General features: G+C 40.2%; 1 protein-coding gene across 4 annotated transcripts in view; it reads right to left on the reverse strand.

The window, feature by feature from the left end:
* The window catches only part of SMARCA2 (SWI/SNF related, matrix associated, actin dependent regulator of chromatin, subfamily a, member 2), a 191,539-nt gene that overhangs the window by 39,610 nt on the left and 126,821 nt on the right, over nt 1-25,108 (reverse strand). For 3 of the 4 annotated variants that reach the window (XM_006260254.4, XM_059724765.1, XM_019478048.2), the window contains exon 29: nt 191-408. In XM_006260254.4, the coding sequence (XP_006260316.1) occupies nt 191-408 (218 nt within the window). Of the gene's footprint in view, nt 1-190; nt 409-16,538; nt 16,890-25,108 lie in introns of those variants that run through there. The other variant, XM_059724766.1, reaches the window with a different exon arrangement.

Consider the following 25,108-nt stretch of genomic DNA (forward strand, 5'->3'; position numbering starts at 1 on the left):
TTCTGTGCACAGAATGGAAGTTCTGTACATGGTGAGCTTGCAGGATGAGACCCAATATAAGTTCACCTTTATTAAAAAAACCCAAAAAACAAAACTTGCACTAACATTCCTGAGCTGATTTGTTATCAAATCTTTTGGAAGAGCAACACACAACCAAATAAATAAAAAAATTACAAAATTCTGCACTCACCTGTCTTTGTAGTTTATCACGGTATCTATAATAGCATTCATCTGTTTTGTCAATTTAGGTGGGTTGGGTGACAATTTCTCTGCAGGGGGTCTTCCTCTTCTCTTCTTTGCCTTCTCCCCATCCTCTTTCCCAGAATCCTTATCCACATTTCTTCGTCTCTTCCGTTTTTTAAGCCGAACTTCCTCTTCCATCTCTTCCAAATTGCCGTCTTCAATTGCCTGCCAACCAGATTCAGAAAAATTACATTTTAAAAACAAAGGACTCAACACGAAAACACCTTTTTTTTTTTTTTTTTTTTTAAAGGAAGATGCAAATACTTATATTTATCAATAAGAGTTCAAGAGAAAATTCAGTCAGTGGCAATAAGAAAGACACCAAATTTAAAGTAATTAAAGAAGCCAGTTCCTTTAGAGATGCATGTTAATCCAAACCTTAAATTCCACCTATCAAGTTACAACTGTACACCTTTGAGGGCCTGTAGTATTTTCCTAGCAACTCTACAGCAGGTCAAACATTAATTTGTTCACTTTTGTAACAGTCATACATGGTGTAGTTATGAGTGAAAACATCCTTTCATGTGCATATTTACACACAGGACAGTTTGCACCTGGCATAGATTCCAATGCAGGAAAGAATACACAGCTCTGTCTATACATATGCTTAGGTAGTAGCACACCACATTCAGCCTTCTCGCACAAAAGAGTTTCAGTGACTTACAAATCATGTAAGAGTTAAAAAAACCACCTCTAAAATTGTATAATTCTCATTTAGTATAGTAACCAATGGAGAGGCAGAAGCAGTGACAATAGTGTTTTACAGTAAAGAACACTCATACCATCGGATGAAAAAAAGGAAAAAGAGAAATACCACACAGTCACAAACAATAAACACTAGGTTCAATTACCTGTAAACGTGCGCTTTTAACCAGAGCCAGCAGCACTATGCAGACAGATAATAAAATCTCTACAAAAACAAACCAGGTATAAAAGGAACCTGTTCATACACTGACTAACAGATCCATGTGAGAAACCAAGAAGCTGAACTTTCTTTTTTTGCTTTGGGAAAAAATCCACAAAGGGGTGGGGGTGGGGGGAGAAACTTGGGTCATAAGAAAATTGAAATTAAAAAGAAAGAGAGACAGAGACAGAGAGAGAGACAGAGAGACAGAAAGAGAGGGAGGGAGAGACGACAGGAAAATATTAAAAATCTTAAAATTAAGCTTTATGATTAATGCTTTCTCAGAACATAACTGATGTTGATATTTGTCCCTCTTGCCTCTCAATATTGCCTTGAGTACATGCAAATGCTAATCAATCCTTTCTCGTAGCTGAAAGAGCTCTAATCATAAGGCAATTACCTTCATTTCTCCACAGCACCAAACATGGCTAATATTTATGATCATGTGAGTATAACAATCAATATAAAAAGAGTGATTACAGCCCAGACATAATTTCTCTCACTTGTGAACAATGTCTCTTGAAACACGTTTTGTGAACAAAAGCTGGTGCATAACACAAAACAACCTGGCATGTTAAAAACGCCAGTGGGATTTCAAAATCTGTTTCCTATGCATTCTCCGATGTGCAAATCCATAGAACAAACATGAATACAGAATCCTGAGGGACAGCCTGAAACTAGGCCTTAATAATCAAAAGACAATTTCCATCATGCTTCCACAGCGTTCAGATAACCACTATGAAGGAGGCTTGAGATCTGATGAGTTAGGAAGAAAAGGAAGGAAAAAAAATCTGCACACAAATTCATTAATATTCATTTGGCTAAAGCAGGACACCCACTATACACCACTGCAGCTAGCGAAGATTAAGAAAAGGAAATTTCTCCGCAAATCTTGAAAGCTAGAAATGCTAATAATAAATACAGCATGCAAGGCTGTCAACAGTTAATGTTATTGCTCTCCTTAAGCACTCAGTTGTACACAGAAATACGGAGAACACCGGATTTTGATGTGTTACACACCTACACATGCCTGTGATGTAGTTCTACTGAATCTTCAAGACGGCAATGAAAAAGGATATTTACCTTACCACTATCAGCAGGCCGGCTATCGGAAATCACAGTTAGTGGGGATAAAATTAACAAGCCAGCAAAGCAGCGAGCTGCTAGTCTCTTCATCAGCTGATCAGGAAAAAAAAGAGAGCTGGGGAAAGGCTATGTTTTCATATACAAGTAATTTTATTTTACTGAAAATTTAATACTGAAAGGATTGTGGATACTCAAATCTGCTGTTTCATTCTACCTACTACAAGGCCCGAAGCCTTCTTCCTTCAGCCTGCTTTAATATTGACAACTACTTATCATATTTTCTCCTTATTATTCCAGGCATCCAAATTAGATTTTTAGCTGGGCAGTTATCGATTCTTGTTAGCATTTTAATGATAACAGCAAAATTGAACAACTCCATGCATAATTTTAAAAATAAAATAGAATGTTTGCATTTTAAAACTGTACTTATTACAAACAATGCAATTTTATTGTTCTCTAACAAACAGATAGGCTCAGGTTATTGAGATTACTGTATAAACTACTCAGAATAAAAAACAAGGTAAGAATTCTGATTTAGTGCACCTTAGAAAATGGTTATTTATTTTTATTTTTAAAAAAGAATATTTTATTACCAAAACAGGTATCTGCTTGCCAATATTTTTCTTTCCCCCTTAAACCCCCGCCCCCTCAATAAAGCACAAACAATACCACTTCCCAAGAGCCTCTACATACCTCACTTACAGTTGAGTATGTAATTGTTGCTCAGGGTACCTACAGTTATTTTTTGGGGGCAAGCAGACATGCTATAGGTAAAAAGAATGTTTTGTGATTTTTAAATCAATTTTTATTCCATCAAACCCCACATATAGTAATTATAATAATAATAATAATAAAATAAGCAAGCTGTGACATTTGCTCTTCCGCTCTGTAAATCTGTGACTAGAAGACAAATGACAGCAAATTACAAGTCTGAAAATGAATATTTAAAAGTTGCTCTTCACTAATATGTAAATTCATTATTAAAATCAGCTCTTAAAATGATGTGCAAAAACATGTAAATTCATACACTGTTTTCTTTAAATTAAGGCTATAGTGCAAGCACCAGGAAACCAGTGCGACACCAAGAACAGTCAAGTGACACCTAACTTTAACATTAATTTGCCAATGGTACACTAGTATATCTTGGATTTTATAGTAAAATTCAAAACTAAAATTCTGATTCACATTGCTCCAAAAGGTGAAAAAAATGCTACTGCATATAATTAAAAAAGCAGCAGATTTTAAAATATTTTTATTCATATATACATATGAATGATAAAAGATTTATTAAACCAATACAGCTAGCTGAACTCTGTGCTAGAAAAACTTACTGCACAGTGCTAGTGCCACATCACACAGAATGCCCTTCCAAACCTTTACCAGCACGGTAATGAAACAGATCCCAGAAGCAAATCTCCAGTTTCTGGTTGATGACGTGTTGCGCAAGAGTGCAAGATACACCACAGACACATCTCCCATGTTCAACTGCCTCTGGATTAGTGAGGTGAGTAGAAAGGGAGTCAGGGAAAATAGTGTACAAATAAGAATTTAACACTTTCCTTCCCTAAAGAAAACGAGGTATGTGACTACAATTAAGTTGGGAGTCTAATCTTTTGAAAAAAGCTAGACAACACTCATGTAAGGTCCAATTCTGTGACATGCAGAGCCCTTAGCGAGAGGCAGAGAATATCTTCAATTCTCTGAGGACTCAGCATTTTGGGTGCAGGTTAGGAGAAAATTCTCACTGTCACAAATATGTACTTACTATAGCCAGTAGTATTTTACTGCAGTGTTTTGTTTCACTGTATATAAAGTATATTCAAGCATAAAAAAAAACTTCCTTACTTGGGAGCCAAAATCCTGCAAGCTGCCCAAGTACCAGATTTCTAAGAAGATTTGAGAGGAGGTGCGCATAAAAGGGAAACTCAGAAATCAGCTTCTGATCAAACAAATGCATCAGTATTTTCCAAAGGCAGCCAGGCAGAATCATAGAAAATTAGGCTTGGAAGGGACCTCAGAAAGTCATCAGAGCTAGGGATAGACATTAAAAAATGCTTAGCCTGAATTGATTAAATCTTTGCAGCTTAGTCTAACCTGGCTAGGCTGAATCAGTTTGCAACTGCCAAGACATCCCAGAAATGCAGGCACCTGCCTGCAGTGGCTCAGGCTAGAAGCCGGGGGGTACTAGAGCAGCCCTCCCTTCCCTTTCACAGTGCTGAGCTGAGGGAGGCGTGGCCAGGCCTGGGCAGGGCACTCTGATTAGGGAGGGGTTCCCCCCCATGCTTCTGACCAGCCCAGTAGGAAACTGATAACAGCATTTATCACCCCTAACTCAGTGTTTATCACCCTATTAAAAAAAACAGCAGAGGGACATTACCAGCTACCTATTGATTCTGCCTTTGTCCCGTGTGTCACAGCACGGACTGTAGACAGCATGTGGTCTGCTAGCTAATGCTGAGGTGTCTGTGTATGGCAGAGGGGACAGCAGAATCCCTGCTTAGCTGGGGGGAGAGAGGGGGTGCAGGGGGAAGCCAGGCGGAGACATTCAGAGGAGCAGAGAAGGGCCAGCTCTGCTGTGAAGGAGGGAGCCCTGCCCAGCCCAGAGAGCATGCTGGGGGAGTCTGGTTTAACTTAAACCATTAAGGGGTCTGGGACAGACAGTACATAAACTGGTTTGACCTAAATCAGTTAAGTCTGATTTTACATTCAACCAGGTTTACCTCAAATCATTTTAATCTATTTTCAAACTGGTTTATGTGCACTGAACATCAGTTCTGTTACAGGTTTAAACTGGTTTCTGGTCACTTAAACTTGTTTGTGTGTAATGTCTGTCCCTAGCCCTAGTCCAACTCCCTGCTCAGACCAGGACTAGCCCCAACTAGATCATCCCAGCCAAGGTTCTAACTGTATCTTAAAAAACTCCAAGAACAGAGACTCCACAACCCCTCTTAGTAATGTGTTCCAGTGCATTACTACCCTCCTAGTGAGATGTCTTTCCGAATATCTAACCTAAACTTCCCTTGCTGCAACTTGACACCACTGCTCCTTGTTCTGTCATCTGCCATCACTGAGAACAGTCTGGCTCCATCCTCTTTGGAACCACCCTGCAGGTAGCTGAAGACTGCTATTAAATCCCACCCCCCCACACGTCTTCTCTTCTTGAGATTAAGTGGGGGTTCAAGTGTGGTTTCAAACATTGGGTCTATCTCCAAGCATGGCTTTCCCACTACTGCCTAGAGGGGAAGAAGGAGAATTTCCTGGGCTCCTCCAAGTAGAAGCCTTTTATTGCTGAAGACAGACACTGCACCACAAACAGTACAGAAGCAAAATATGAAAGGTCAAAATCTAAACCTGGCTAGTTTAATTATGGAGGTATCCTCAACAAACACTTAGCTAAGAGCCTGGACAATCTGAACATGAAAAGCGTTCCCAGAAAAATGGATGCAATTATGTAAAATTACGGAGAAACAACCCATAAAATATCCATAGTCTTGATTTCTTAGTGACAATTTCCTTCTTTAGGTGACCCTCATAATATTCACGTCAGTCTTCCTACAAACAGATGTGCCCAAAGGGCAAATACAGAAATTAAAAAGAAAACATCGATCATTGCGAAACTGCCCCAAGGATGTCACATTAAAAATTAAGTTTCCATGTTTAAGATTAAACAATGACATACAATAAAATATTAAATATTTTGCATTTATTTAATACCATTCATTAAAGTCTCTTAAAGCACCTTGCAGATTAACCCTTACAACAGTTTTAATAGCAGGTGGTTATTAGACTCAGTTTCTGTGAAGCAGAAATCCAACGGTGGGAGCGAGGTCACACAGTCAATCAGTAACAAAACTGGAAAGAAAACTTGATAGAGTTCAGATGTTCAGTTCCATTTCTAACGGCTCAATGACACTACCTCAGTAAAAGACATTTATTATGGACTAAGATATGAAACCATTTTTAGGTACAATCACTAGAAGGTTAAATGGCAGAAGAAAACAATTGTCTCTGCCTGCAATCATCTTCTTCAGGCATGACTTATTACGCTTATGAGAAAAGTCCTTAATAATATTAAACATATGGTATTATTTTTAGATTAAATGAGAAAGTACACAGAACAAAAACATCTTTCAATATTCTGCACCCCGCAACCTGTCATTCGTTACCTCAACTCCCAACAACCTCTTCAAGGAGCGTTACTATAGCTGGCTCCCTTCCCTCCAGACATCAATGCCTAACATCTCTCAAAGCTGCATAAGCAGAGAACAAAGAGTTTTACTGCTTTGTTGCACCATGAAGACAGAGAAATGCTAGTGCATTAGTTTTTCAGCTAAATATTTTCACTGAAGGTATACCAAAAACAGGTGAAACAGAGACACTGTCAGCTTTCCAAGCCCCAAAACAGAAATCGGGATCCAAAGAAGTCCAGAAAAAAAACCAATCACTACAAACATGGATAAACCAACAAGGACTGATCGGTCCCGGAAACTGCTCTTCTATTGGAAGAGATTAAAGTGTCAATTTTGGCACTATAGCTGCTTCCCCCTCCCTTGCTCAAAGTGTATTTTCCACCCATTTTGTGGATGCTTTTCATAGGCTACAGAACCAATATCCTCCTCTGGAATGCCAGGATCTGACATAACAAAAGGACCACATAATCCAAGGTAAACCATTACTGGTCAGTAATGTAATGAAGGGTTTCATCAGAATCCTTTTTTTAAAAAGCAAAACAAAACAGGATCCGAGGTTTCAATCAACAAGGTATTGAAGGGTTTTGATATGGGACTTCAAACTCTAAAGACATGACAGCTAAATTAAATGGAATTTTAATGGAGGAGACCCTACTTGAAACCTTTCTTTCCCTCTCCAGTTCACATCACTACCTCCGGTCCAGTTTATATCACTGAGGTTTCTTTTTTAATGTTTTAAAACACAAGCAGAAAAGAACATAAAATAAACATAGAAATGTTGGACAGCCAAGGATTATATACTCCAGTACACACAGATAGTAAATGAAAGATCAATCAGAACACATTTTCAATATACTTATATTCAAAACAAATATCAGGAATACCATACTATACGAAAGAGGCAGTAAGATGCACAAACCCTATGAGTGCAAGAACCCAAATCCTTCAGAAACAAAAATAATGCCTTATTCACATGTTACACCAGTAACTTGCTCAGAGGAGCCAAAAAGAAGTGTGTAAAATGAAAGGCTAGTGACCATTTAGCCAAAAACAGTGTGATATATCAGCAATCAGGTACTGAACAATAAGTTACTTCTTCATAAAACAGGACTCATTTACAGGTTTGGAAGAGGTGGAGAAAGGCAAGAACCCAACTACTGGCATACCCTATGCTAAAAGAAGGCCTAAAGCATTATCCATTTTTTCATATCCAGTTTTCCCTATTAATCTCATCTTCAAGGTCCTGCACAACTCTCACAATACTTAATACACCTCTACCATTTTTCTTCCTACTTCTGCCCCAAATTGCTCATTGCTTGCATAACTATTGTAGGCTAACTCCCTGGAAATTGTCAGATCTGCCAACAAATCTTGCTTTCCCAAAGCTAATCTTCCTGATGATGTCTGCATCCTTTCCTGTGACTAATTGCTTATTGTTTGCATAAATCTGAATGTGTTTGTTACTTACCTTGAGATAGTGCCCCTATCTTAAGTGTCTAGAAAACCCTTGTTGCACAGCAGCATGTATGACACTATACTAATAATAAAGAATATGAAGAAGAGTAACGATACCAGGAAGTCACAAAATTCCAGACATGGCCAATACGACAACACACAAAATATGCTACTGATAATACAAAAAATGAACTTCTGAAATAATACAAAAAATGAACTTCTGAAAGTGACACAAAGATAGTCAATGATCATCTTTTCTTATTTTAACTGAAATACATCCCTGTCCTGCCTTTGAAGCTGGATAGCATTCTGCTATGTTTAAGTAAGACGAATTTTGCTAACTGTAGCCATAACGGTCCAAAAATTATGCAAGAGGCAAGGATGTCTTAGGGTGGTATCTTTTTATTCTCTTTCTTTCCAAAGCTTGTCTATCTTTATCCTAACAACATAGTTGGTCCAATAAAAGATATCACCCTAAGACATCCTTGCCTCTCACAATCTTGTTTTCATTCTGCCACAGGCAAAATTGCAATGGCTATACCTATCTTGCTTTCTCTGCTGACCCCCTCTGTGGTAAATACGGAAAAAACAGACACCCAGATAAAAGAATTACTTAAGAAAACTCCTTCCAGATCTATAGTCAGTGGGGAGGAAAGAGTTTGAGCTCCTACCCTCTGCTGACTAAAACTCAATATAAAACCAACAGTCAATATTTTAAATCAATACTACCTTCTGATAAACTGAACTTGAATAAGTCAACAAAGCAGAAATGCTTCAGCTATACTATATTCCTCTGTGCCTGTTGTTAGATGTTAATTGAGCTTGTGTTGAAAGTCCAACTAACTTTTCATGGTTAATGCTGAAGCATTTCGACTTGCTGTGGCACAATTTTATGCCCTTATGAGTTTCACAAACAAAGTATTACCTCAGATGATGCAAACGTATCTACATATTTAACTTTCAACATGAGAGGCATCACTCAAGTCAACAGGACTATGTATATAAGGAACAGTTATGCATCTTGTGTAAATGCTTACAAAATCAGATGCTTAATTTTTAATGCATTGGTTTTGCCTAAAACATTTATTTTAATGAGACACTTAATCATTACAATTTTTTTCTTTAAAATATTACAAAATACAGCATTTATAATTTAAATTAGTTATCATGAACTCTGTTTGCAGTAACACACATTTTCAGATTCATGTTACAAATCTGAATGTGGTTTAAACCAGTAATTTAAACAAATTCTTCAATTTGAAGCACAGTTTAAAATCAGTGTCAATACCCTTATTTTGAAGCTGTGAACTTTGCATGGGAATATATGGGGGCAAAAGAGACTGTAGGAGGAACGATCATTAGAGACCATTTTGGGGCACATGCACCTTTACAGGGAGCAGAACTGCTGGAAATTGGAAGCCATGGAAAGGGTAAAGACAGTGAAAAGTCATCTTGGCGTTGTCAGGTGAGGCTGTTGGAAGAGGTCCAGCATTAGGTGGTCCAGCCATCTAGCGCCATGATAAAAAATGATTAATGTTGACCTAGTAGTACTGTAGTGATCATATCCATACATTCACATGCATAAAAAATTACGGAGCTAAAGGGACTTCTGTAGGTTATTCAGAAGGGAGGAATGAAACCAGTTTGATTTACCACTTCCATTTGAAGTATTACCATATTTTCTCACATACAGCACACCTACCCCCACCCCTCAAAATCAGCCCCCTCGTAATTGGGTTGTGTGTATTAAAAGGGGACCTGCTTTGATCCCTGCTCCACAGTGTAGCAGCTCTGGTATTATTCTTCAGGCAGCTGAGGATATCAGTGGCCCATTGCTCTTCATTTCAGAGGTGTTAAAGATCATCTCTCTTTTTTAATGGTCTTGACATTCCACTAACGAAGCTAACCTTTCTTAGGTGAATTTTGTTGATTGTTAGGGCTTCTAGTCTTCTCTTCTATTTCACAGCTCTTTAGCTTTTTTTTTCTTCTTTTTTTTTTAAAGATTCGAGATCCCCGATGTTCAAGAACAGCTAAGTTTTAAGTTAAGCAGGAAAGGGAGGGTGAGTCAGTTGAACATTAAGCACGGTTACTGCTCTCTGCAGCCATAACTATGGAACGTTTGTTTTTCTTCATAATGCCTTTCAATAACACGGTATGCATTATATATGGAGGGTGTGTTATATGCAAAAATATGGTAATGCATATTATTTGTTCTAATTTTCTTCCTTGTTGTGTATGTGTTTTGATGGGAAATTTGGATTCAAGTAGTAGGAATATTGTTCATATATTCTTCTGGGACTGAATGAGCAAACTGAGATTAAGCCAAAGGTAACATAGTGCCATCTGACCATATCTAATTGAGAACGAATACGGTGAAAGCATTCAAAAGTTTCATTAGCATTAATGAACCCCAGAACTCTTTTCCTCCTAATCATTATCTCCAACCCCCCCCCCTTTAAAAATAGGTGTCTTCTAATTTCATATTTTGAATCCATACTTTTGCTGTACAGTCCCTCCACTGTGAAGGACAGTTTTCTATTCCTAGATAGGATGGTAAACTCTTACATGCCAAAACAGATGTGTAGATGGAATTAGTAGAGATTTCACATGAAACTAGTGAATAGATGAGCAGCAATACACTTTTAGAAGGGACATCAGAGTGGTTATTCCAAAGTGGGTGAATTTTAAGGGAAATTAAGTATATTTCAGATTGTTCTGAATGCTACAGGAAACTGAGTCGGCAAAGAGAAACATTTGTATAATTCATTTCAACCAGAGTAACTTCAAGACAGCTGAAAAGTATGCCTATTTTTGAAGTAACTCTGGTGAGTTGAGTCCTAGAAAAGAATTACCCTTAGCTCATATAAAGACAGTGCCAAGACAGATATACTCTGAAAACTCATTGCTTGCATAACTATTGCAGGCAAACTCCCTGGAAATTCTCAAATCCGCCAACAATTGTAGATCGACAGGTACAAGGTTTCACTTCCCCCAAAAGTACCACCTAAGGTTACGTTCAGTGTGCATGTGAAAAAATAACAACTCCCTTCCCCCAAATCCATGGTTTTAAGTTGCAGGCAAAAGGACAATTAAAAGTGGGGTGGGAACCAGACAACTGCTCATCAGTTGCTGTGTGTAAACAGTTTTGTATATCTGTTTCTATCCCACAGTAAGTGGAAGCTAAGCCATGATAAGCTTCCCCAGTTTAGCTACCATTTGCCACACAACAGGAACAGACAGAAAACTGTTACCATAGAGCAGCTCATATACAGTAAGTTCCCCATACCTGTTTTAAGTCAGTATAGTTTTTGTCTAAAAACAATAATAATAATAATTCAATTTATATACTACCCTTCCCAATAAAGGGAAGCTTAGAATAAAATAACAGAAGAACTTACAGAACAGGAGAATGGCAAGAGAACAAAACAACTACAATAGCAACATAAAAGGGAGACGGACTAAACAGAGGGGGTCAACCTTTTTTGGCAGGTGTGCCACAAATTAGCCATACACCCTACCTGAGTGCCACTTCAATCCTTTTCCCTTACTCAATCTGCTGCTCAACATTCTGCTTCCTGCTACCATGCACCCTGTCCCTTCCTCAATCTGCCATGTGCCACACACAGAGGCTGCCCATGCCATCTGTGGCATTTGTGCTACAGGTTGGCCACCCCTGCCCAAAATATAGTCAGCCTAGCTTTGTTTACTAAATGCCTGCCCAAATAAGAAGGTCTTAAAGCGCTTCCAAAAGACAGCCAGGCTCAAGTTCTGGCAAGATGTAATGGAATAGGAGTTTTGTGATAGTTCTCTGTTAAATGTGTTCACATTGTTGTAATATTGTATGACTCAGCTTACCTTCTTAGCTTGTGTGAAGAGAAGAGAAGAGAAGAGAAGAGAAGAGAAGAGAAGAGATCAAGTCTGGCTACATGAAGGATAAGACCAGAGGGACCTTTAGCATCAGCAGTTTTGAATGGCTTTGCTAACATAGCAACAAAGCTAAGGTGGCCAATACGGAGAAGGTGTGAGAGGAGATAAACATGACAGAAAGGAGAGCAGGCTGGGAAGAAAGTAAGCAGCAGCCTGGCAGGTCTAGGGCCAGAAGAATCTAGGGGGACTGAAGTAAGTGCTGCTTGGAACTGTGGTTTGTATTGGGTCACCCCAACAGGGGGTGAAGACCCGCAGGAGCAGAACTAGATACTCACTCTGAGACAGAGCCATGGAGAACAAGGGAGGGTGAAGGAACAAAAGGCCAGGATGTTCAGAGTATGGAAGGAGCCTGGCTTCCCCTCACTCTACTCTAGAAGCCATGCCTGGGGTGGCTGCTGGGGTATGAGCTGGGCTGGCTGCTGGGGTATCAGAGAGAGATAACCTGTGTTGCACTTTCAAGGCATGTCCCCATGAGCAGGAATGTGCATTCCCTGGGGACAAACAACAGTGGCACATATTTGTGCTGCTACTAGTTGTCCCCAGGAAATGGCCGTGTACACTTGCTCTGGTGTGCAGCAAGTTACCCTGGGTGCAGTAGGGGAGGTTGGCCCCAACAGTCTTACCTGGGGTCCTGGGGACCCCCCAGGGCTCCAGAGGTTGCGATCTGGGCATGCAGAGCCTGGCTGGCAGCTGAAGTGTAGCTCTAGCCAGCCAGACTCCAGTTTTGGGCAGTGCACACTGCCACCACATGTGCTGCCCCGCTTTTTTTTGGCATCATGTACAGAGTTGCAGAAACAGGCCCAAATCCACAGAGAGACTTAAGACCTTTGGGTGTCTTGCTCCAGAAGTGCAATTCACCTAATTCCTTATGCAATACCTAGCAGATAATTAGGGCAGAAACAAACATAACTTTTAACTGGTTTAAAAGAGAGAGATAACTGCCACCTATTACAATGTAACTGTGACTTCTGCTTGCTCCTGTAGCAATACAAGTTAGATAAATCACTCTATCATTAACCCTGACTGAAAAAGGGTTCAAATGGATTGGTTTTGCTACATTTGTATTGCTACAGAATCAGGCAGGCATAGCGGCTGCATTATAATAGCTCCTATCAGAAACAATTGTATCACAATCAAATGATATATCTGTCTATAGTAAACGTGATCAACTTGCATTGCACGTGCCGCAAGTGGGACAGGCACATTCTGTGTGGCATGCAGGAGATCAGAGAAGGGACAGGGAGCACAGTAGCAAATAGGGCAGAAAGCAGAACAGCAGACTGAACAGAGAAATGGGGATTGGAGTGGCACTTGGGGAGAGTGTGGAGCTGATTTGTGGCACTTGCTGAAAAGGTTGGCCCCCACTGGTCTAATAACCATAGGTGCCTAGGAATGGGATTCACTTAGCATACTGAGTAGGACAATCGCTAAACTAACAGGAAACAGAAGAGAGAAGGATGTGTTTGCAATTTCATACCTGCCCCAGACTTAGGTGCCTACCTAAGGATGTGATAGAGATTTGCAACTTAAAATTGCTTCCTGGACTTAGACACCCATGTTCTTGGCGCTCATGTCTCTTACAAAGCTGCCACTGTTGCCTTCACTTTATAAAATAGCCTGGCAGTTAAGGTATATTACTACTATAAATACTCTAATCTGTATGTTATTACCTACAGGTGGGGAGAATCACTACCACTGGTCATGTTTTTGAATGAAAGTACCCATGGCTGTGGTCCTTTGTGCTGAACTCTTATCCTATCAGCATGTGTTAGAAATGCTCTGAGCACACCCACTGCATGTGAACCCTTCAAGGCATTTAGGCACAGAGGGACAATTAGTTTATGAATCCCAAACAGTCTCAGGTATGAGAGGTACTGAGGGAGGAAGGTGAGACACTGCAGTAGCAAGTCTTACAGGCCTAAATAACTTCAATGGCTAAAATTTATCCTTGGTCTTTATTTTATTAAATAGATCTAAAATTTATCCACAGTCTTTCAGGCACTGAATTGGTTAGCCAGGGTTTTCATGAATTACACTTGGACTTGGAATGTAAGAACCTTATTATATTTTACCCATGTTATTACTTTCTTATATGGTGCTACACATGTTTATAACTTTTCTTCATTGGAGGAGAGAAGGATGAGAGGAAACACTCGTCAGGTCTCCTGCCCTGCTATATTTTAACTCTTATTGAGGTGGTCCAATCTATTTAGATCTTTATGTGTAGGATAATTATTATATTTATCTTTTTCTTCCTAAACATTTATCTCACCTTCCTTACAAGAGTTTGCAAGGGAACTTTTAGGACCTTGTTTAATTATTCTTTACCAGCACCAAACTTGCTCCTCCTGAATTTCTTTGCAGTCAGAAAAATGGAAGTCTCTAGTTTCTCTTTTGTAAAGGGACAAAATGCTGGTCGATTTTAAGTTCCCCAATCATCATATGTTAGAGAAGGGAAGGATGAAGAAGGAGGGTACTGCCTTAATCTTCCTTGAGGGTTTCTGGTTCAGTGTTTTTGTTTGCTTGCACTGGATTAAACCTGTGGGAAAATTTCAATTGCTGATAAGAACATTTTGCTATGCGTCTCTGTAGACTTATTTTCTCTTTTTTGCCCCTAATAATTTGCTGAATTGGTAAGAAAGATATTCTGAACTCCTGGCTACCACTTCCTCCAAAGTTTTTTCAAAGACATTTTTATTTTTAAATTTGGTTACACAGAATGCCTGCTTGTAGTGTGGGCCGCCCATCTGGGACCACAGCCAACTATCTCTAAGCTGGAGGCCAGAACACTAAAAGCAAATTGCATGGAGTCCATAGAGAAATCTGGCAAGAAAGATGTACCTAGTTGCAATTTTTTTACATATACTAAAAATAGGAACTCCCCCAAGGTTAACAGAATGGACTGCTTCCCAGTCATCAGAGAAGTACACAGTTGGTACTATAATGTAGGGTATTGATAAAAAAAATCTGCATGGCTTTTGTTTCTCTCTCAGTCTGCAAAGGGTATGCTTTATCTTCAAGTTCCATATTTTCTCTTTACATACGTCTGTATCTTTCACAAAGTAGCGTTGCTGCTGCCTTTGGTGCCAGTATTAAGAGGCCTTTAGTTCCTATGCTTTGTAAAACATTCTTATTGTTTTAGTTCATTCTTATTGTTTTAAGACTCTCTAAACTTATAGCAGAATGACTTTGCTTTGGAGGGGAGATGCTTATCCTTGGTTTTGAAAGTCTCCGAGTCCAATCTGGCAGGATAGAGAGCATGATTTAGTATTTAATGTAACATACTATCAACACACTCAGATGGAAAGAACCTCTCACGTCTAGATCTGGTTGCTCATGAGAGATTTGGATATTTCAGGTCTTCATAACAGGTCTTTCAGGGCACGGTTATATTTTTAGGATTTGGGGTTTTTACTCTGAATGTATGGCCAGCTTCTTGCTTCTTAACCTCACAATGCTAGGGAAAAAAACCTGTGCACAATTCTCTTCAGTTCTTACCTATAACTGGGCTGCAGAGGCCCTCATGCAGCTGTCATCAGGTGCTTAACTGGAGAGTACTCAAGGAAGATGCCTGCATTTGCCAAGAGCTTCAGAATTACTGCTTACTTTTCTTTTTTCAGCAAAAGCTTCTCACACTTAGTCCCCCTACTCTCGCCCCCCTCCTCCCTCACAAATAAACCCCACAATCTTCAGCTTTCCAAGATCCTAAGCACTGAATGAAAATACTTGGTGCTACTATGTGATCTTAAACCACAGAGAGCCTCTAGGCACTCTGAGGTAGTGGCATACGCACATCAATAGTGCCAATCAGTACTGGCTGTTTCCATTTCTACTGGAAAGATAAGAAAACCCAGTACTGGAGAGTAGCAATAGTGTTATGAAGCAGATAGAGGAAATTACCTGCTTTTAAATGGGTCTTGCAACACTCACTTCTAGCTTTAGAACAGCGACTCAAAGCCAGGGTGCCAAGGTATCCCAGTGTGTCCTGAGATCCTTTTAAGGGTGTTGTAGACTGCTGTACAATGTTAGCATTGCTAGGTGTGTGCAAACACCTTCATGTGATCTACAAGATAAACTCAAAAATTTCAAATTTCAAAGGAATCCATAGTTTCAAAACATTCTGACCTGCTGTGGCCTGAGTTCTCTGCAATAGAAGAACTGCTTTATTATTTTCATAGTTTAAAAATGAGTGAAAACTAATAGCTGGCATTTTCTGAGGGGTGCCTTGAGTCTAAAAAGGTTGAAAACCAGTGCCTTAGATTAGAATATGATGAGCTATTGCATTGTCAAATGGCACTATCTACATGGCTGGAAGAGTTAATGTCCCGTTTCCCACCCCCCCCAAAAAAACCCCCAAAAACTCCCATAAGACTTAATCATATGCAGCTGAATTCATGATAACTAAAGTATTCTAGGTGAACAAACAGAAAAATAGTCCCATTGCCAATAAAACACTTCTACCATATAATATGTCATTTATGCATATCACATTCCTGTCAGAAAAGTTATTTTAGTGATGTTTTGGGGGATTCATAATTATGGCAATTTCAACTCATGCTGATGAAAATATTAAAACATCACATCATCATGTGCTCTTTCCTCTTCACGTTCATATATTTACACATTTGTGTATGTATATAATTAAAACTTTTAGAGATTTCATTCCAACTTTTAGGAGGCAGAGGACAAAAATGGGAAAAGGAACAAAGAAAACAAGCAAAACTGAGAGAAAATTGTTTGGATAAGAATAATAGCAAGAAACAGTACGTTCCATTTATTGATAAGAATCGTTGTAAGATATCAGTAGAGTTCATTTCTTGAATACATAAGTGTCCGACAAAGACTTCTGTCATAAAGTAAGGTCTGAGGATGAATTACAGTGCAATCCCACTGCTATTCCATTACTAGGGAGAAACAGATATTTTAATGATCTAAAAATAATTTAAATGAGGTTTCTTCTCAGATGAAGAGTGTGTCTTAAATGATGACAGCAAATTCAATAGGAAGCAGCAAGATCTTTCTCAATAAGCATCCAGAAGAATGAGAAGGCTTTGACTCTATCAGATCCATCTTGTAGTGTCTCACTATATGTAATAAAAGGTAAATAAAACTGATGTTTAGAAAACTAATCAGCCATTTCTCTAAACTTTTATAAATCTCTCAATCTAGATTACAATATAAAATTACAAGACAAATCCTGCTGATCTTTGCCTACAGATGTTTTAAATGATTGTATCAATGTTGATGAGTCCAGTGTCACAACCCCACCTCAAAAACAGGCATGATTTGAAGGTTTAGAGCATCTCCCACAAAGACATTTGGCCCAAGTTTGATTTGACTGATTTTGTGTCTAGTATCATTTAAAAGCCTGTAATAAACTGTATTCATTTACATCATTCTTATCACTATATGAATTATGCTCTGTGTATATATATCTTTACAATTTCGGGTCATAGTTTGATCAAAATGTATTTCCAGACCTCTAGTTAAGGGCTATTTTTATATCAATGGAACAGACAAAAGGTGAAAATTGTAAGGATCGCTGGCCTGTGTGCTACTAAGACAAGAGCAATTTTCACACCCAAATACAGCTAAAAAGGGCTAGTGTTGGAATGAGTACTCAAGGCATTATCTGCCTGTAATGGGGGGGGGGGGGGGGAATCAGCCCCACAATAATGAAGGCATCTCAGGGAAATTGGACATTAGCTAGAGGAACTCCAATTGTTCCAGAAAGGAGAGAATTCTGAGATTTTTTTTTTAAAGTGAACAAGGCTGGTGGGGGCAGGGGTCTGGGCTTGGAGTTATTTAGGAGCTTCCTGTAAGCTCCACGGTCTTTGGATCATCCCAGGCCTCATGGCGAGTCTAGGTCCCCAGCAGTCACGGGTTGGCAGACTCAGCAGGAAGGCTAAATCTGAAAATTATGACAGGATGCTGTGAAGGTCAATGATGTGGTTAGGAAAGAGGATGAGAAATTTTATTGATTCTGTGTACTATGCTTTCAGACCATATTGTCATTTTTCCCCTCCTATAATCCTTTTTTTTCCCTATAGAATACAGCCTTCTGTTGCCTGTTTGCTTACTGTTTGCCTGTGGTAAAGTATGATCTCGGGGTGAGTGATACTCCAGGTTAGTCCTTTCTATGGAAGGGACTAATCACCTGGAATTACCAAAAGATTCCTCTGCTGCAACTACAGAGTCCAGTATAAGGTAAGTGAAGCTGAGACTTGTGGGGTAAGAAGTTATCCCAAGGCAAATATTGGTCTGGTCCTGGGGACAAGTAGTGAGACAGCAGACAGAAACTTTGGGCTCTGGGGATACCTCCATGGACATGTCTGTGACATCTGGTTTATAATCTGATATCATTTTCCCATGTTTGCTGGTTTTATGTTCTTGTTATTCACCAGGACAGCGATTCTCAACCAACATGGCATTGCACTCAACGCTAGTTAGGTGTGCAAACATGATTCACAAAATAAACCTGGAGATTTCAAATAGGAATTCATAGTGTTAAAAACATTCTAACCTACATCTTTTTGCATTCTCCTATGCCCGAGGAAGGGTGTGTACACGAAACCTTGCAAATGAAGAATTTTTTTTGCAAATGTCTAGTTGGTCAAGTAAAAGATACCACCTCTGCCACGAGTTCTGATTCCTTTTGTCTATAGACCAAAATTGCTACAACCTATATACATTCTGACCTATTATGGTCTTTCAGAGTTCTTTGCAACACAAGAATTGCTTTTATTTTTCTGTAGTCAAAAACTGAGCGAAAGTGAATGGATGACATTCTCTGAGGAGTGCCCTGAGTCTAACAAGAAGTGTCTTGAGTCTAATGAGGTTTAGAACTATTGCACTAGGACAAGCAAATCATGCTTATATCTGTTACTTGGTAAGAGTATCTGTTACTTGATAGACATAACACCTTCGTAATTCCCTCATGAAATACTGAGGTTTCTCTTTGCAGACTGAGCAAGTAGTTTGGCCAAAAAGACGGGACTAGCTGCTCAGTAGGCCTGTGCAAGTAGGCAGCTATTCAACCCGGCTTCGGGTCCAATCACTTTGGATGCCAGGGATCCAATCTGGAGCTCTGGACCAGGTTCCTGATTCAATCCAGCCAAAGCAGCTCTGAAGCTTCGGAGCCACCTTGGAGATCCGGGCATAGGGTATAATGGGGAAATCAATGAAATGTCTGTAACTTTGTTGTTTTTCGTATGATTTGGATGCAACTTGAAGGGGTGGTAGCCTCTGCTGAGAGCATGAAGCCTGCCAAGGTTCAAGAAGATTGGTGCAAGGGTTTGGGGGGGAACTGCACTTCAAATTCTTGAAAGCAAAAAATCATGTCGTGTGTGTTGCACCACAGGGGTTGAAAATTTGCACCTATCTCCTTGACAGCTGGCAGGCTTTGTGGCTGCAGCAGGGGCCACCATCCCTGCAGCTTTTACCCTGGTGCACTTTAATGCACAGTGTCACACATGTCATGTGTTTTGCTTGTTTGTAGCTTGAGATGCAGTTCCCCCCAAACCCCTGCACTTATCTCCTTGAAACTTGGCAGGCTTTGTGGCCTGAGCAAGGGCCACAACCCCTGTAGTTTTCAGCCCGCTGCACCTTAACATACACAGGGTCATTTATGTCATGAGTTTTGCCTGTCAACAACTTGAGGTGCAGTTCCCCCCAAAGCCCTACACCAATTTCCCTGAAACTTGGCAGGCTTTGTGGCCTCACCAGGGGCTACCACCCCTGCAGTTTTCACCCCCCTGTGTTGTAACACATAGACCTGACATGAGTTTTGCTTTCAAGAATTTGGGGTGCAGTTCCCCCCGAATCCCTGCACCGATCTTCTTGAAACTTGGCAGGATTCGTGCTCTCAGCAGAGCCTACGACCTCTGCAAATTTCATCAAAACCAGACAAAAAACAACAAAGATATAGCTATTTCATTGATTCCCCATTATACCCTACGGCTGGATCTCCGAAGCGGCACTGAAGCTTTTCCAAAGCTCCGAACTGCTTCGGAAAGCCTAATGAAGCCAGTGCTTCGATTCGGATATGCTGCTTCGGACGCCGAAGCATCCAAAGCTTCTCCGGATCGGAAGCACAGTCCAAAGCCTTGCATAGCCCTATTGCTTGGAAAGGTATATAGAATCTTTCATCTTTGTTATTCATTCAGATTTAGACTGGGAAGCTCCTTATTGATCAATTCCTACTCATATGCATAAGAATTAGCAGTAATAAGTCAGATGCTAATACATTATAAAAGCCAGTGCTGTAATTGGTCAATATTCTTCACAATCTCAGAGAAGCAAATGATCCACTGATACTAAGTACCTAGATGTAGAATTGCTAGATGCAGATTACAAAAGACTAGGAAGAAGTGTAATAGTGATGCCTGTGCTAATATTCTGCATACAGAAGAACAATTCTCAGTATCATCAACACTTATGATCAGTCTTGCACAGCAAGCCATATGAGGAAAGGCTGAGGGATCTGGGACTTTTCAACCTGAAGAAAAGAAGGCTGAGAGGGGACCTGGTAGCAATTTACCACCACACACTCACTCTCGTAGCACATCAAGGGCTCAGTGAGCAACTTCACCAGGGCACCTGAGGGGAAAACTAGGAGTAATGGCCACAAACTCCTGGAAGATAAATTCAGGCTCAACGTTAGGAAAAACTTCTTCACAGTCAGGGTGTCCAGACTGTGGAATAAGCTCCCTCCACAGGTGGTGCAATCACCTACCCTAGAAATCTTCAAGAGATTAGACAGTCACCTTGCTGGGGTCACCTGATCCCCAGTTATCTTTCCTGCTTGGTGCAGGGGGCAGGACCCGATGGTCTTCCAAGGTCCCTTCCAGCCTAACAATCATTCTATGAATCTATGAAATGCAGCTCTGGTCATAAAGTACTAAAATACACCAACTAAAAAGATGTTTTAAAAAGATAGTTTGAACAAGAAATTCTGGAAATCCAATGTTAAAAAATTTGTTTCTTCTTCCTCAGATTCCAACGTATTATTCCATCTTTGTATTCCCAAGGCTTGCAACCTTGACATGTTGAAGAGGCTTGTGCACTACCAATGAACTTGAGAGAGATGCTGTCTGGAATGTTGTATTCATGGTAGGGTCACCCATGGCTGCAAGATCAAGGGCAACCTTGTGATCCAAAAATAAAAATGAAAGTCCACAATGGCAGAACAGGCATACTTCACAATGGTTGCAAAGGCGGATGAAGCCTGCAGAAGAACAGAAACCTCTGGTTGTCTAGGTTTTCCTTGCCACCAGATTAAGGTTTATTTCCTGCAAAGTACTGTGTGGTTGCTGATGCACAACAGCATCTTCATGTTAAACAAGAGACATGTGCAACAGTCTTCTACTTTTTAGGATGCTAATGCATTTTTTTTTTGTGAAAGTTCTGGAAAAGTTTTAACAATGATTTCAGTTCCACTATTCTAGTAACTAATTTGAATTTTGGCTTTCAGTGTAAAGAAAATCATCTCAATGACTTCAACTGCAGGCTCTGATACATGGGGGTGCAAAGTTTTACCTGAAAAGAACTGACAATGAAAATATTGCTATAAAAACACTGAGCCTGGTGTTTTCATTCATAATGGTGGGCATTTAAAAACTCAAGCTGTTAGAGACATCTAGGTATTTTAAACAAAATGCAGCTCTCTTTGGTCTGAGTTTCTCAACACTCGTGCTTCCCAATACTGTTAAAAATGCAAAAAGATGCTTATGTCGCATTACTATTCTTTTTCTTAGAAGAGAACATGCTTAAAGGGCCAGAAGAAACAAGGAGAATATTTGCTAAAGTATTTTGTAAAAAGCTTTGGGGAAAGAGATTGTGTGGACATTTTTTTAAATATTCTATAGTTCTTTTTGTTTCATCTGAATGGCCACTCAGATTCTTTGTTCAATTTTGCCCACCACAAACCCAGAGTCTGAAACTCCAGACCTGTTTAATGAAATATTCTTCATATAGAGTATTTCAAGAATACTTGCTAAACACTGACCATTGTTTTCCTGGTACCATTCCCTAATACTGTTGAAAATATCTAACAGAGTGAGGAATAATTTGGGGTAAAGAGGTCCTTCAGTTCTCAGTTATATTTCAAACTCACTGTATTCCAATGGATTACTAAACATTAAGCCAATCTTAAGTGTAAGCAATCTAAACAACTGCTTTGGCTTCATGAAGACCTGCAAGGCATGGGCCAATCACATTTTCTTCCTCAGCCTCCCACCAGGAGAACCATAGTGGCAGAAGAATCATTACACTCCCTCCCAAGGGAAGAAGAAAAATGGGCTGCTCAATCTCCTTTTCTGGCAGAATTTTATTGCCCAGCTTCCTGATCCCTTGAAAGAATGAGGTTCAGGACTTTCTGATCAGGTTGCTATATTACAAGGCAGGCTTGGTGTTCAGGTGTAGCGACCTTTGCTTATCATGGGGTAATTGGTGCCCAGAGATCGAGGGCTCCAGGCCACAAAGACACATTCTTGAAACAAGGATTTTTTTTAAAAAGGTTAATAAATTCAGTTGGACCTGCAATTAAACACTACAGAGCACATCATTTGGACTGAAATGCAATTTTCTTCCACTGCTCTGGGCAAATCACTTATCCAACTATTAAGTAGCTTCAACTAGTCAGTGAACTTTGTGATACAAGAAGAGGTTATATGCTGTTCTCAGAGTAGAAAAAAATAGAAATAAGAAATGGTGAATGGAGAGTATAGAAATTCTATATACAACAGCTTTCACCCAATTTTACAGATAATGGATAGATTCCTCCTCTTTCAGAGCATCCCAGTCTCCAACAAATAAAACAAGTCTCCATTAGACTTAAATAAAATAACAGTCCTTAGATGAAAGGCTAAACTGAAACAAATACTAAACACAAGATATTCCCACTTTGCTATTCTGAATTACTTAGATCAAGACCACTCTAAAATCAAATGAAGAAGCCACCATTGCTGGCTGCAAAATGGCATCTTAAAATACCTTGATAGGATCAGTTGTAAAAGACTCAAAGTCAAAGTTCCCTGGCAAAAGTGAACCCTGACAAGGCCTGTGGGAATTTACAGCAAATTACATGTACAAACCAGCCTAAGTTTACTACAGTATTTGTTGACAAGGTTGGGTATAAATAGGAGATGAAGGTGGGTTGTGCAAGATTGCAAAAAATTATGTAAAGCTCCAGCTGGTGAAAAGAAGGTGTCAAACATTTTTTAAATTGGCCCTAGGAAAGATTTTGAGTAGAATAAGGAAAGGAAGAGTGCCAAGGCCATCAACAGAGTATATCCAACTATGTTTAACATAAATAGAAAAGGAAACATAGCTGAAAGAAAAAGTTTGAATCATTTTTACCATATTTCTAAAGATTAGACTGCAAAATTGATATGTGAATGTGATATAAAGGCCTTCACTGAAGGATTTACTCACATAAGCTTATGTTTGGCTTTTTTCTAATTAAAATGTACCCGACTGAAATATGGCATGTTATAATAGCTATCAGTCTCTTGATTTCACATGAATTTTAGAAAAGGTTTAACTTTTGCCTGCTTAGTTCCAGATACAGTGGAACTGTGTTGTGGTTCTACTGTGTGTATTTTGAAATGAACTGACATTTAAATCCTGTACCCTGAACCCTAGTCCCAGAGGGGCTTTTCCTGTATGATAAAAGGTATAGTGCTACCCAGTTACAGAATGTGCATGCTGATGGCCATTATACAAGGGAACAGCTGCTGAAATAGCCCTAAATTCACTGTGCAATGGGACCTGAAATGACAATATGATGGAATTCATAGCCCACCTTCAAACACAACATAGGCACAGGTACTTGTTAAGATATATGATTAAAAATGGAGTAAACTTACTAGCCATACTCTGATCATGTTACACTGCCAGTGCACTGGGACTATGGGTATGTGAAAAGGGCCGTGTTCGATTCGGGTTTGGCACGAATCAGGGACAGTGATTCGATTAGTTGATTCAGATCACTGTCCTGATTCAATTCAGCCGAATCCTAATCTGAAGAGTCTGTGCTGATTCAGAGAACCAGCGATTTGGCCATAGATACAGTGATCATCGCCTGCTGGAATTCACCATCCAGGGCAGGGTGTTGACAGCTTATACCAAGACTAAAGCCCCTGACTTCAGAAGGGCCAACTTCAACAAATTTAGGAGATTAGTGGGGGAGGCACTGAGGGCCCAAAAGGTAGAGGATATGGGAGCCCATGAGGAATGGGCATACCTTAAGGGGACGATCCTCCAGGCTCAGAGTGTGGCAGTCCCCAAGAGAAAGAAGGGGGGTAAGAGTGCTCTGAAACCCCCATGGCTCAGCAAAGGCATTCAAGAACGCCTGGAGGCCAAAAGGGAGGCATACACCCGGTGGAAGGGAGGGGCTATCACCAAGGAGGAATACTCCTCCTTGGCCTGTGAGTGTAGGAGGGCTATTAGGAAGGCCAAGGCAGGGGTGGAGCTCAGGCTAGCAACCAGGATTAAGGACAACAAAAAGTCCTTCTTCAAATACATTGGGAGTAAGAAAAGGGCACGGGGTAATGTAGGGCCCCTGCTAGACTCAAATAGTAATCTTGTGTCTATGCCAGATGAGAAAGCCGAAATTTTTAACAAGTTCTTTGCCTCTGTCTTCTTGGACAGGGACCAAGACAGCTCTCCCACCACAGGTAGGGGCAATCTTGGGGATAGCACTGCCAGGCCTTGGGTCTGCGCAGATGTTGTTAGGGATCTTCTGGAAGGGCTGGATGTTTTTAAATCTGTGAGCCCTGATGTCCTCCACCCATGGGTGTTGAGAGAGCTGGCGGGGGTCATTGCTGTGTCCTTGACCCGGCTGTATGAGCAATCGTGGTCCACGGGCCAGGTACCTGGAGATTGGAAACTAGCTAATGTGATCCCCATTTATAAAGGGAGAAAGGAAGACCCAGGAAACTATAGGCCCATAAGCCTCACATCAGTCTTGGAGAAAATCCTTGAAGTAATTATCAAGGATCACATCTGTGAGGAGCCTGCAGGGGAGATCACGTCCAGGGGAAAATCAACATGCGCTCATCAAAGGTAGGTCCTGCCAGACCAACCTGATGGCCTTTTATGACCAGGTAACTAAATCCCTGGATGATGGCGTCGCCGTGGATGTAGTCTTTCTGGACTTTAAGACCTTTGACACTGTCTCTCACCCCATTCTCATTAATAAATTGAGCGACTGTGGCATTGATGCCTACACAGTTGGATGGGTCAAAAATTAGCTGATGGGGCACACCCAAAGAGTGGTGGTGGATGGGTCGTCGACCTGGCG

This window comes from Alligator mississippiensis, chromosome 3 (assembly GCF_030867095.1).
Source record: "Alligator mississippiensis isolate rAllMis1 chromosome 3, rAllMis1, whole genome shotgun sequence".
Classification (NCBI taxonomy): Eukaryota; Metazoa; Chordata; order Crocodylia; family Alligatoridae; genus Alligator; species Alligator mississippiensis.